The sequence below is a fragment of the Phyllostomus discolor genome, chromosome 12, assembly GCF_004126475.2.
Source record: "Phyllostomus discolor isolate MPI-MPIP mPhyDis1 chromosome 12, mPhyDis1.pri.v3, whole genome shotgun sequence".
NCBI classification, from domain to species: Eukaryota; Metazoa; Chordata; class Mammalia; order Chiroptera; family Phyllostomidae; genus Phyllostomus; species Phyllostomus discolor.
In genome coordinates, this window is record NC_040914.2 from 22938845 (window position 1) to 22953283 (window position 14439).

The window sequence follows — 14439 nt, forward strand, 5'->3', positions numbered from 1 at the left end:
TGTACTCTTTTATACTTAGCACAATGCAATGTACACTTTTCATTTGTGGTATCTAACATTCTCCATCAGTTTTAAAAGTCCAGTCTGTTCGTATTACAATAAGCCCTTGTTTTGTATTTTGTTTCATTTTTCTGGTCTTTTATCATGGAGCCTCTTGAGTTGGAACTGGTTTCTGAAGGAGATGAGATTGCATCAAGATGGGAGAGAATGGTTTGGACAAAAGCTCAATGCAGAAGGAAATAAGAAAGCAGTGATCAGACTCCTCATGCCCTGGGGCAGGCACCATGGATCTGAATCCCAGATTATAAATTACTCAAATTGTTACAGGAACCAGCCTGGAGTATGTTATTAAGGGTGAAGACAGTGAAACGAAGGATTTAGGGTAGAGGAAGTAACAGGAGAGAAACTAGGCAGCGCTCTGCTTTGGCTCCCTAGAAAAGTTATAGGAAAGGAGTAAGCCAAGCCAGGGTTGCTGTTAGCCCACTGGGAAGTGGAGGTCACAGAGACAGAAGTGAAACAAGACAAGACTCCTTTCATCTCACTGGGAGGTCAGAGAAAATAGGGCCTTGGAGATGGGATTGGGGCTAATCCAAGTCAATATGCTACTACCCCCTGTCCTCTGGATGAAAGTGTCCTGGCATCCCTTACAGTTTAAGGGAAGTAAAATGTTCATGCCTGGGAAGGGGCATGGATATACTCTAGAGTGAGCCAGCCCCGAGCCTTCTTTGTCCTGAGGGCTTTTTATCTTCTGTAGGTGAGGATTTCAGGTCATTGTTTCAGCAGAATATTCATTACCTTTCTAACTTCATTTTTAATATGTGATGTATCAAAATAAGCTTATGGGGGTTTGGGGAATATTCTTTGGTCTAATATGCTGTTTTACTTTAATCTTGGGTCTGTCTAGCTCTTAATGCCATTTTTTAAATTGTTCCCTTGGCCCTGGCTGGTGTGGCTCAGTAGATTGACCCAAAGGGTTGCTAGTTCAATCCCCGGTCAGGGCACATGCCTGGGTTGCAGTCTGGGTCCCCAGTAGGGGGTGTGTGAGAGGTAACCACATATTGATATTTCTCTCCCTGTCTCTCCCTCCCTCCCCCTCTCGCTAAAAATAAAATCTTTTAAAAAAATAAATGTGTTCCCTTGACTTCATCTGTCCTTGGCTCTAACTGGCACAAGTGACATGAATTAAATCTCTGTTCTCCATTTCAAAGACTAGGATCTAGTTTCTAGTCAGGGAGGAAAGGTATAAACCATTTGTTCTCAAGTGGTTTATACCTCAAGTTCTTGGTTAGGGGAGATAAGGTCTTGGGATTCTCCTGCTGACTATAAGTTAATCAAATTGTTTGGCCTTCTTTACTTTTCTGCTGATTCCCCATACTTCTTGACCAGGAACTTTCCTAGCTTAACTGTCCTATCAAGAAATAACCCCTTTTCTGGTCTGTGTTTTAGTTTTTTGTGTAATGAGTGTAAGGTATGTTTTTAACCCTCAGCTGTTGGACAAGGTCAAGTGCTAAGATGTCCATTCACAATGTGACAGCTGTGTGTGCACCCTCTGTGATTTGGGTAACCCTTGTTTCTGCCTGCAGAGACATTTCCAGGCCAGGGACCCCTCAGTCCCCCAATACCCGCACCTCCTTTGTTTTGGTATGTATTTGAAGATACAGTCAGGCCTTTAAGTACAGGCTGACCCACCTGCAGGGAGACATTGACCCTCTATGTGGGCTCCCAACTTGGGAATCTGCAGGTGACTTGCTAGAGCTCCTCCGATCTCAGTTGGCTTAATGTGACATGTGGATGATGCTGTCTCTTAACCTTAGCATTTGAGATCAATGGAGTTAACAAACTGGGGTTGAGTACTTGTCAATCCCAGGATTCCAGGTTTTGTTTTTTGAGAAGATTCGCTTTTAATTCACACAACAACTTTGGAAGTGGAAACTATTATTGAGTTGCTAGGAACATCCAGGGTTAGAGAAATGAAGTAGGTTCTCTTAAGTTTACTCACCACACAAGTGTCAGATTTAAGTGGCTTGATTTTAACTCTGTATTCTGGCTTCAGAGCGAGAAACAACCTCTACCACTGCTGTGAAACCCTCATTGAGTTGTGTACAGTGTGAAAACCAGAGAGGGTCAGCTGGAGCTGCTGTTTGCATTAATACAATTAATGTGATTCTCTCCTTAATTCCCTAAAATGTCAAAGCACACTGTGCCACTGAGTCCTCCAGGATATTCTCCTTTCATTATTTTTAAATGACTTAATTCATTTTTTAGGAGAGTGGATAGGTGGGAGAAAGAGTGGAACAGAAATATTGATGTGAGAGAGAAACATTGATTTGTCCGGCAAGGGATCAAATCCACAACCTGGGCGTATGCCCTAATGAGGAATGGATCTAGGGATCTTTTGCTTTGCATGATGTTGTCCAACCAATTGACCACATGGGTCTGCACAAAAGGGAACCTCCATTTAGAAGGAGTTCGAGTTTGCATTTCCGTTGTCCCACCATAGTTTGATGTTCAGGAAACCTTGGTAATTTGGGTCTTTGCACCTTCATCCCCATTTTCGGTGTAAGGCTGTGACCCCATTTACTCTGGTGAATTTGGTGCTTTATTTTGACTTTGTGAGTGTTCCTATGTGGCACAGACATTCACCCTGAAGTGGAGGGGCCAGATGGCTGTGAATGCTGGAACTTAACATTTGGAAGTAATGCTGAATACCTAAAGGATCCCAATCTCATTGTAAAGTGACACCTCCTTTTCATGAAAGCTACCCACTAGCCAGGTGACTCTGTCTTGTGTATCCCTACTGGGTGTATAATAAAATAAAACACACCATGTCTTCTCTGCAGCCAAGACCATGTTCTGGAACCATGTCCTCCATTGTAGTCTGTTTCTGAACACAAACCGTCACTGCAGTGTTCAGCATCCTGGGCCACAGCTGAGACCCTTACCCCAGATTCCAGATAGCAGAGAGATACAACTACATTTCTTAGGAAACAATCTTTAAGAAAAATTAAATGTAAATCATTTTAAAGAGAATAATAACCATGGTCCCAGATAACATACTATAGTATAGATCAGATACTAGGAAAGTTGCACCATTCAAGCTCCGCACATTGAATTCTAACATCAACATTGTTCTGTAGCTTTCAGATTCTCTACATGCCTGATTATCTTGCTATTTCTACTTTATAGTATTTTATTAGAATGCTTTTAAAGAGTGTGTTGCTTTCACTAAACCCAGCAGGAAGATTTAACCCCCTCCTTTATCAAAGACATGTTAGTAAAATGTCCTTGCAGGTTCCATTTGTAATTCATGCACTGTAATGGTGAAACTGAATACACAAAAATTGCTATCAAAACATTAAGGTTCACTAAAATACTGAATAAAACACAGTCTTTATTCTCTTCACTTCATGAGTAGCAAAGCTTTTAGCATAAATACCATAAGGTCCATAAGGTGCTTGCACAGTGATCAGAGGAACATTCTTCCAGACAGGTATAGATGGAACATGGAGGGGAGATATTTAGCAGCCCCAAGACAAGGGGATGTGTTGCACCATATTGTTTACTTCCCTGTAGGGAAGCTCCATCCTGTAGAGCCCTCCTGGCTGCCACGGATGAGAATAAATCTATCAAGACATGATCTACTTGGGGAGAAAAGGCTGACCAATCTCTCAGAGGTACAGGACCTTGAGCACCTCTTTCCCTGCACTTTTATTGGGTTTAGTTTGCATAGGAATACAGGGCATATATGTAAAGCTCATCAGTCATTGTCAGGCAGTAATGATCAAGGAACAGATAATGTTCAAAGAACTATAAGGGCTTATTCTGAGTCAAGATCAAATAGAGTAATGCCAAAGGGCCATAAAACTCTGAGAAACAAACTCATTTTACACTTGGATCCTTAATATTTAAATTGAGGGCATTCTTAGCAAAGCATGTTTCACAGGACTTTATGTACTGTTGCTTAGGTCTGATTTCACCCCTGCCAGGAACCGCCTGTTCAGGCACAGGGTTGTACCCGCCTTCGGCATTGTTTCAGGTCTGAATCTGGTGGGGGATGTGTGTGGCCAAGAGAGTAGGAGACTTTTTACAGATAGAATGAGGACTCAGGCTATGACAAAGCTGAGGGGAGAGAGTCTTTTGTCCCTGCTCCATAATCCCCTAAGTCCTTCCCTGATGGCCCCTTTGCCACTGTGCCTGTCTTAAGTTGTTCCTCCTTTGAGGAATCTTACCCATCATTGACTATCCAGCCATCCTCCAGGGACCAAGCAGGGTGAAGTAAAGGGGGCAGAGGCTGCACCCCTGCCGGGAGGATAAGTTTTGTCTCCTTAGTGGTTTATGGTCCCAAGTCTTTTTTACTCAGCCTTAGCCATGGGGGTTACAGCTTCTGAATTCAGGCAGGACAGTTCTCAACACTTCCTCAGAATATATTCTATCTGCCTCTTTCTGGGTATATATTTTGCATCCCCAGAAATTATTTGTTTTCCTCCATCATATTTCTTAATGTACTTTTGGGATATGGCCTTTTTTTCCCCCTAATAATAGAACACATATCTGGGAGTGTGGTCACATAGCAAATTTACATTTGCCACAAAGATGTCTACAAGATTGTCATCCATGAAGGTGTTGAAAATGGCATCTGATCCTGAGAAAATGAATTTGGATTAAAAAATCTCATCTTTTTCCAAGGAAATAATTATTTCACCTGTATTTGCACATGACAGTTCTTACTGAATTTTCAGAGATGTGGTCTGTTCCAAAAGACGGAATAATGACTACATTCCAAATTTACATTCAGAGCCAGGATGGCTGTAATGTTGACATCTGTGTAGGTTGGGAACGTGGGAATCTGAACCTTAGAGAATAATTTTTCCTTTGAGGATTTAACCCTCTTGCTGGGTAATGATGATCATTATACCTGTAAATATAGTGACAGTGTCTGCATGGGACTCCAGATTATTTCTGCTATAAAATTAAGGGGCGAGTAAACTGAAGAAATGTCTGAATTATGATTAGTAAAGTTATAAAGTGAACATTTTTTAAATAACTGGAAGACAAAGGACTCTGAAGCCTGAGAATGAGGTAAGTCTAGGTGGGAGGTAATTAATGGACATTGAGTTCTACGAGATGAGAGAACTTACATGAACTATTGCTATGCTGCAAACATGGCTATCATAAAATTTTTGTTTCTACAATGTGAGTCCTTTTTATTTATTAGAATTTGAGGGGAAAAAGTGAGGTGAGAAAGATACTATGATGTGTGAGGAGACAAATTAGGAATTGTGGAAAAATAGGCAGGGTGTTGTGTTTCATTTCTGTAATAATCATTTGCTAATTATCTCACTGCTTCAGAGGCTGAACTAGGTGTGTGTTATACAGCAGTGATTACAGAAATGTGACCACAACCAGAATGTTCAAAGGCTTTAGTGAAGCAATAGCCAACAATTCAAAAAGAAAATATTTCATGATATAATAAATTGTTAGTTGACATATTATGTGGAAACATAAATTGATCAGTACTGAAGAATGACAAGCATGTTCATCCTGAGGAACCACACATTTAAAGGAGGGGAAAAGAGATTTGACTTAATGGGGAAGGTGTTTCATGGACAAGAAAGTGCTGTGATATCTTCCCATGCCAGTAGTTCACTCACAGTGTCAGACCACACCTATGATCATTGTGACAGTTTCATAGTGCTGGAGATTATGTTTATTTGCAAGGATTTCTATAATTTCTGGTAATCTTTTAGAGTTTTTTCAACTCCTCTGTTACATTACTTAGTTTAATGTTTTTCAAATTATGGTTTATATTTCAGTGTCATATTTGCTCTGAAATTTTAAATAGGAAATCCCTTTAACCTAATTATATGAATTTAGTGTTTATTAAATATGTATGCATACCCATAATTACTTGTTACTTATAATAACTCCTGTGATTTTTATCTTTTTAATTTTTTAAAAGATGTATTTAGTTTTTAGAGAGGGGAAGTAGGGGAGAGAGAGAGAGAAACATCAATGTGTGGTTGCCTTTCACAGGCCCCCAACTGGGGACTACACCAGCCAGGGCAATTTCATCTGATTTTTAAAGTTTCAGATATACCTAGGTCAACTTTAGCGGTAAATATATACTTCTTTTACCCAAACCATAATTTATAAATACGTGTGTAATTTGAACACATTCAGAATGCCTGAAATATCATTTCATCTGATGTCTTAACTGCATTTGTAAAGGACACATTCTCTTTCATTATGATAAATGCAAATGCATTTACACATTAACAAAAACACATAACTGTCAGAATTCTATTTTCCCACTTAAAATTGATTAATGTTCAAATTATAACTGAATAATGGAATTCCATTTAATGTTTATGTTACACATCTGTTTTTCTTTGAAAGGCTTATCCTTCAGTCTTGTGTTATATTAGTCACATACATATATGATGGTGTAAATAGGTCATTTGTGTAAATATTATCAGGACTCTGTAATGCAGGCAAACCTCTTTATAGCTCAGTGTACTGGGATCACAGATAATTTTAGTAACATGAACTCAAGACCCTTCACCAGGAAAACATGAGGATTTCTGCAGCCATTTTAAAGAAGTGTCTTTAGTGAAGACTTGACATTCCCCAATGCCCTTAGCCTAGGATCTTGGTCTTTTCTAGTGTACTGATGAGGCAGAACTTCTGGTCACCGCCTTGGAGTCTCAGACCATTACCCAGAATACCCTGCATGGAATACCGTTATCCATAACCAATGAAGGGTCATAAAAGGTGCTTCCGTTTCAGCGACCTCTTCGGCCGGAAGCGGAAATTTTGCTTCAACAAGAATCCGTTCAAGCACGTGCTCAGAAATTCTAGTTTGCTTGGTGCTGTTGGAGGTGCTGCGGCCAGAAGGACGCAAGAATCATGGTCCACACAGTACACAGGAGAGGAAGAGGCTGGGCCATGCTCCCTGGGTGACTTGTGCCAGGGCCGGTGCCGCGCAGCCATGCCGGCCACGGCCTCCTCTCCGGAGGCTACCACCATGCCTCGAGGACAGAGTCTATTGGCGGCCTCATTGAGACACTGGGCTGTGGTAAATGCACATCCCCTCACACGTTCAACATCAACCGCCACATCACAGCGAGCTCTACATCCCGCGTGCAGGCGCCCTGCAGCCTAGGCCCCACGTAGAGGACCGTGAGGAAGGGTTATTAGAGACAGGAGTGTTGTGGTTTCTGTGGACACAAGTACAGTGCAGAGAGGACAGGGCTTATTCGTAACTGAAATTCATTTGCGGTTCTGGGTGGTGACTATTGGAGCAAAAATAGAAGAAAGCGGGGAGGAGAACTTCAGGGCATCATTTGGGGCTTTGCCTGTCTGTGGGATCCATTAGAAAACAGGTTGTGCTGGATCCTGCTGTAATCTGCCAAGCACTCTCTGGATACCATATGCCTAGTTCCTGGGCGAGTCCAGAGTGATACCTGTGCTATGGAGCAGGAAGGCGCCAGAGCTCAGGGAGCGAACCAGGGGTTTGAAGATGTGCAGGAGGCAGACATTCCACAGTGGTGTGCTCAACTAGAGGAAGTGTGAGCTGATGGTCCTGAGCTCTGGTGCAAGGACGTAACAGTGAATTATAAGGTCATGTTTGATTGTGCCTTGTAGGCATGAGCTGGGAGATTCTGTAATTTCTTGGCAGGAAGAATGAGATCCTGCAGTCATGGACCAAGGCTTAGAGGCCATTTATCTTCCATCTCCCTTGTCCCCCAAGGAAGCTGCTATTGCTGAAGGTGTGAACAGTAAATAATGGGATTGTGATCAGAGAGCAACCAGCACTGGCATTAGGGCCTTGTGTCCACACTGAACTGGGGAGCCCTGGAAGAATTTCAGCGTGGGTAAGATGTGTAAGGAGTAGGACTGAGGCTCCCAGACAGACCTGTATTCATTTGTGTTGATTCTGACAGGTTGGTGTGACCTTTGCCGACATTGTCCTGTACTTCTCCAGGGAAGAGTGGTGCCTCCTTGATGAAGATCAGAGATGCCTGTACCTGAATGTGATGCTAGGGAACTTTGAACTGATATCCTCATTGGGTAGTACCTTCACTCTGCTAATGATACGGACAAGGTTTTGCATTTCCTTGTGGCGCCTGTTCTCTTGCAGGTGATCTCTCCTCTTATGTGGACTGTAAGCACTGCTTGATTTTCCAGTCTTCTGAATAGTTTCTTTCCTTGGTAGGAGTGGTTTGTTTGCACTGCTTTTTCCTCCCCCCTGAAATACCAATGCCCGTTGTACTGAACTCATAGGGAAGGATTTGTGGTTTGTAATATTTCAGGGAGCCTAATGAAAACAATCTGGGTTAGTGAGAAAAAGCATTTTTTCTATTCCTGTCATATACATTTTATTTATTTATTTATTTATTTATTTATAGTGAGAAAGGGGGGAGGAGCAGGAGAAAAACATTGATACATGAGAAAAACATCAAATGGTTCCCTCTTGTATGGCCCCAGCTGTGGACATGGCCCCCAACCCAGGCATGTGCCCTGCCTGAGACTCAAACCAGGGTCCTTTTTTATGGGATGATGCTCAACACACTGAGCCACACCAGTTAGAGCAATTTGTATATATTTTATTTTGGAAAAATTTCTACAGTTTTTGGTGAGTATTTTGAAAACCTTGTATATTTTATGTATTAATTTCTCTTTCACCTACTGATATGTGGCTTTTTTCATTTGCTTATTTTGCTATATAGAGTGTTCATTTTTATTTCTTTACATTTTCACTCTTTTTAGAAGCCCTGTATTCTGAAAGTCTGATCTTGTCAGTTTTTCAGCAGGCTCAGAGACTGGTTACCAGTGTTTACTGAAGAATTATGTTTAATTACATTATGTAGAGTATTTGTTGGACTAAGGTATTGTTTTGTTAATAGCTTGCTATGTAGTGATGACATAACTTTGTTATTGACTGAGAAATGATTACATTTATGTGACTTCTTCCAAACTCAACCCACAGTATCACCAAGTTATGTTTTTGTATATTTGTGAATATTTTCTCCCATGCTGAGGCTGCCTGTTTCTTTTGATTATTATGAATTTTTTTTCAGTTTTATTGATTTCTGTTTTTAGGTACAAGGCAAGGTAAGGAAAAAGAGAGTGAGAGAAACAGCCATGGGAGAGGGAAACATTGATTCTTTGTGCCTCTTTCCCACCTCAACCAGGGACTGAACCCCCAACCCAGTCATGTGCCCTGACCAGGCACCCAATAGGACACCTTTAGATTTCCAGAATGTCACCCCACCAAATGAGCCACACTGGTTAGTGTTGCCTTTTCATTTCATTATGTTAATTGCTGTTCTGTGAAGAAACTTTCATATGTTGGAGTTCAGACTGTTAATATTTGCTTTTTTCCCTGGTGGTTATTGCCATATTGAGAATATCATTTCCAAAGCAGATCTTCAGCCCTTACATGTGTCAGTAAGTTGAGCATCATCCTGCAAACAGAAAGGTCTCCTGTTGGACTCTTAGTCAAGGCCCATGCCTGGGTTGCTGACCAGGTCCCTAATAGGGGGCATGTGAAAGGCAACCAATCAATGTATCTCTCACATGTCAATGTTTCTCTCCCTCTCTTTCTCTCTCCCTTCCCTTATCTCTAAAATATAAATAAATAAAATCTTTCAAAAAGAGAACATAGATTGTCATAGAGTAAGAAACTTGACATGATTTTTTCTCAAAGTTTGAGACTTGAATTTTGACCTAACATATGATCTACCTAGAGAATGTTTCATGTGTGCTTGAAAACTATGCATCTTCTGCTGCTATTGAATAGAATGTTCTGTATATATTTTTACTCTTTGTTCTAAACTGTAGACAGTCTTCAGTACTTTATTGCTTTTGGATGGGATGATCGATCTACCTATTGTTTAAGGGGCAATATTTAAGTTACTAACTAACGTTGGGTTTCTTTTTCTGCCTTCAGATTGGATATTATTTGCTTAACATATTTGGTGGTTGTGTTGTTTCATGCATAGTACTTAAAATTGTTATTTTCTTGAAGAATTGACTTATTTATCATTCTGTCATGAACTTAGTCTCTTGTGACAGTTTTTAAGGACATCTTTTTTGGCCTAATAGAATTTTAGTTGCTCCTGCCATGTTCTAGTTTCATTTGCATGGGATTTTTTGTATCTCTTTATTTTCAGCCTGACTGTGTCCATAAAAGTTAGTGCCTATTGTAGGCAGCATATATTTTGTCTTTTTTTCCCTTAATCTCTTTAGTCACTCTATGTCTTTTTCTAAAGATGTTACTAATTTATTTTTAAAGAGAGGGGAAGGGAAGGTGAAAGATAGAGAGAGAAACATCAATGTGTGACAGAAACAACAGTTGGTTGTCCCTTGCACACCCCCACCTGGGACCCAGCCCACAACCCAGGCATGTTCCATTACCAGGAATCAAACAGGTGACTTTTCAGTGTGCCGGTGGATGCCCAAACCTTGAATTGCACCAGTCAGGGCCACTCATGTCTTTTGATTGGAAAATTTGTTTAAGGAAATACTTTGCCAGTTCTTCATTGTTTTTTTTTTTCTTCTTGTGCAGTTTCTTTGTCTTCCAGTCTTGTGGTCTTCCTTTGCAATTTGATTGTATAGATCTTTGATTCTTTTTTGTATAATTATTACATATATTTTAGCTGATTACAAAAGACTTACATTAAACAACTCATACACTTTACAATTTATTTTATCTTGATAACACCTTCATTGTATCCAAAAATTCTATGTTTTGACTCTCTACAACATATCCCTTTATATTTTTTAAAGTCACAATTTATATTTTTATTATTGTGCATCTAATAAGGTACAGAATGTTAGCTTTATTACTTTTACTAGATTTAATTTTAAACTTTTATAGTAGTTATATAATGTACACTCCACCAATCTAGTGCTACAGTATAATGAATTTGATTTCATTCTCACTTTTACTAGTGAGAATCATACTTCCTTGTGTAATTGATTTTCTATATAGTATTTTCTTATTTTATCTTCAGGAAGTCATTTTGGCATTTTTAGTGAGGTTGAATGGCAGTGAACTTCCTTAGCTTCTGTTTTTCTGGGAAAGTATTTATTGCTGAACAACAGAATTTCTGGATAAAATATTGATGGTTTCCATTTAGTGTTTTAAATATTTTATTTTCCCTTGGTCTGCAACTTTTTGCAGAGGAATCTACTGCTATCCTTATTCAGGTATTCCCCTGTGTGTAAGTCATTTCTACTATTTTTGTGTTTTCACAGCTCTCTTTGCCTTTGATTTTTGATACTTTCATTTGACTGTGTCTTTGTGAAAAGTCCAGTTTGCATTGAATCTGTACAAGGACCTGTGAGAATGCGTGCACTTGATTGTTCACAGCTCTTTCAGAAGTGAGAAGTCAGTCTTCAGCTTACTGTTTTAAAATAAAAGTTATACCTAACTTGCTTCTTTCCCTTTTTTTTTCCCCTCTGTTTCCACCCACCACCACCACCAGGGCTTCCTCCAATTCCCTTAATGCAAATATCACATATCTTGATAGTGTTACTTTATTCACCTTGCTATATTTTAAAAATTTAGTAACTATTTTCAATTTTATGGACCAATTCTGGCTAGAGAAATACATTCATGTACATGTAGATTTAAAGGTAGACTGAGTCTGTGTTTGTTTTAGACTTGAGACAAGTCCCAGCAGCCTAGTCCCCTTGATGCTATGTGAGCTGAGGTCAAAATAACAAAAAATGTACCAGTTAATTTGGTAGCATCTCTTTTCAGTGACAGTCAAGGATTTTGAAATGTCTAGTGGCAAATACTGTTGGGACATACTGAGTTTTTTGTGTTCTCCCTGGACTAGGTTGTATGCAAAGGGATTTGTTCAGGATATTATGCTGAGAAACTCTGTAGGGTCCCCTGATGTGTAAACAGGAGTTCAAACATGTTGTGGGGCTTTTTTGGTTCTTAAAATCAAAACTTTCTAACCCTGGTTGGTGTGGCTCAGTGAATTGAGTGCCAGCCTGTGAACCAAAGGGACACCAGTTTGATTACCAGTTAGGGTACATGCCTGGGTTGCAGGACAGGTCCTCAGTAGGGGGTGTGCGAGAGGCAACCACACATTGATGTTTCTCTCCCTCTCTTTCTTTTTCCTTTCCTGTCTTTCTAAATAAATAAATAAAATACATAAACTCTTTTAAAAGAATAAATAAAAGTATTTTGTTGCCATTGCTAGTTCATCACTCCATTCTATTTATTTTTATTTATTGTTTACACTTTGTCAACTACTTAATTCTCAATCTTCATTTCACTCAAATTCCCAGTCTATAGATAATCTTCATCTATCTAAACCTTTCACCTCAGCCATTCTTTATGGGCTTTTATTTTTTTTACTGTATTCTAACTTTAGTGCATGCTTGCAAACCCTTGGAGTGCATACATATCATTATGTTGACTTTGAATATGATATGCTCCAATACAATTGACATTGATGAGTTTGAACTTACTCAAATTAATCTACATGGCCTCACATCATCAACAGAAAATGTCCTACAGGAAACCATTTGTGGAAGAACAACTAGTAGAACCTGTCTCTCTTCCTTGCGTTTCATCTTATGCTTGTGTTACCTCCTTAGTGAGGTCACTACCACTGACTGATTTTGGGGGCCAAGTAAAGTATAACAGCCATTTCTTCGTTGTCTGACTCATGTATCTTGAAAATGGTTTTAGAATCATCCTAGCTGTGCTAGATGGCCATGTGTGATGAGGCTATTCCTTCTTTATAAGGTCAACATACATTTCACCAGTGTTTCCTTCTGTTTAGGTTGCTGCTGTGGAACAGAAGATGTGGAAACACTGATAGAACAAAGTGTTCTTGTAATGGTGTCAGAGACAAAGAATCTCAGCGTAGCTTTGTCCTCTCAACAAAGCAACCCCTGTGAAAGTTGTGGGCCCATCTTGAGTCATATTTTCCACTTGATTGAGCATCAGGAAGGACAAAATAGCCAGAAACTATTGAGGTGTGGGGCACATGCAAAACAATTTTATTTCAGTACAAATATTTACCAGCACCAGGAGCACCATGTGAGAGAGAAGCCTTTCGTAAGAGGTGTGGGCAGGATGTCACTTGCCAAGAGTTGCAATTATAATGTTTCCCAGAAGCTTTTTAGCTGTAGGGAGGTTGGATTGGACATTCCTACTGAGTCAGAACATCTCCAACAAGAGGCTACTAACATCAGGGACAGGCTGGATGAAATTTCAATGACTTGAGTGACTATCCAACGAAAAAATTATTCCACCCTGAATGAATGCAAAAAAACTGTTGGCTACAACCCCACATATGTTCAGGAGTGCATTTCTACTGGAAAACAGTGTTTTGTGTGCCATGATTGTGGAAAGTATTCTGTTAGAATTCCTAGCTTTTGTTATTGTCAGAGAGTTAACACTGGAGAAAGGCCTTATGAGTGCACTGAATGTGGGAAGTCTTTCATCCAAAAAGGTGAACTTCATTTTCAGAAGAGAGTTCATAATGGAAAAAGGCTTTATGAGTGCAGTGAATGTGAGAAATGTTTTCAGAGTACTGCTGGCCTCCGTTATCATCAGAGAGTTCACACAGGAGAAAGGCCTCATGAGTGCATTAAATGTGGGAAAGCTTTTAAAATCAAATCTTACCTTCATCGTCATCAGACAGTTCACACAGGAGAAAGGCCGTATGACTTCAGTGAATGTGGGAAATCTTTTAAAAGAAAATCTCACCTTTATCGTTATCAGACAGTTCACACAGGAGAAAGGCCTTATGAGTGTATTTGATGTGGGGAATATTTTACCAGTAGTACTGCCATCCATTATCATCACAGAGTTCATTCAGGAGAAAGACCTTATAAGTGCAGTCATCCAAAAGTATCAACTACTTCATCATGAGAGACTTCACACAGGAGAAAGGCCATATAAGTATAGTTAATGTCAGAAATCTTTTAGCCAAAATTATAACCTTTTTAGCCCTGGCTGGCGTAGCTCAGTGGATTGAGCGCGGGCTGGGAACCAAAGTGTCCCAGGTTCGATCCCAGCCAGGGTACATTCCTGGGTTCCTGGGTTGCAGGCCATGACCCCCAGCAACCGCACATTGATGTTTCTCTCTCTCTCTCTCTCTCTCTCTCCCCCCTTCCTTCCCTCCCTAAAAATAAATAAATAAAATCTTTAAAAAAATTATAACCTTTTTCTGCACATGAGAGTTCAAATGGGTGGACAAACTGAGATGCATCAGAAATGTTCAGGGTTTTTTTTTTTTAATTAAACAATAGTGTAGGGAACTCTTTGAAGCCTTGTTTGTGGGAATCAGATCTCATACTGCCAAACATAAACACTAGGGAGGTTCCCCATAAATTTCTTTTTTATATGGGAACCATGTATGTCCATGTTGCACTTACTGTTTACCCAGGACTCTTTCCAGTTCA

At 39.9% G+C, this 14439-nt stretch overlaps 4 protein-coding genes and 1 long non-coding RNA gene across 6 annotated transcripts in view; 4 read left to right on the forward strand and 1 right to left on the reverse strand.

Annotated features, from left to right (window-relative positions):
* LOC114511123 (zinc finger protein 350-like) overlaps positions 1-14439 on the forward strand; it is a 200292-nt gene that overhangs the window by 97831 nt on the left and 88022 nt on the right. The window lies entirely within an intron of this gene.
* The window catches only part of ZNF350 (zinc finger protein 350), a 182586-nt gene that overhangs the window by 90877 nt on the left and 77270 nt on the right, over positions 1-14439 (forward strand). The window lies entirely within an intron of this gene.
* The window catches only part of LOC114511115 (zinc finger protein OZF-like), a 72929-nt gene that overhangs the window by 33748 nt on the left and 24742 nt on the right, over positions 1-14439 (forward strand). The window lies entirely within an intron of this gene.
* Positions 6488-13869, forward strand: LOC114511129 (zinc finger protein 547-like). The gene is given in 4 exon segments (XM_036013249.1): positions 6488-7075; positions 7944-8070; positions 12810-13840; positions 13843-13869. Coding segments are annotated over 4 exon segments (1506 nt in total). The 5' UTR covers positions 6488-6754.
* LOC118497752 lies at positions 13714-14341 on the reverse strand. Of its 2 annotated transcripts, XR_004900285.1 has the most exons (3): positions 14199-14336; positions 13863-13976; positions 13714-13778 (listed from the first exon to the last, which is right to left on the reverse strand). It is a non-coding gene; the product is annotated as an uncharacterized LOC118497752 (long non-coding RNA). The 2 variants fall into 2 exon arrangements; XR_004900284.1 differs by lacking the exon at positions 13714-13778 and having other exon boundaries at positions 13813-13976; positions 14199-14341.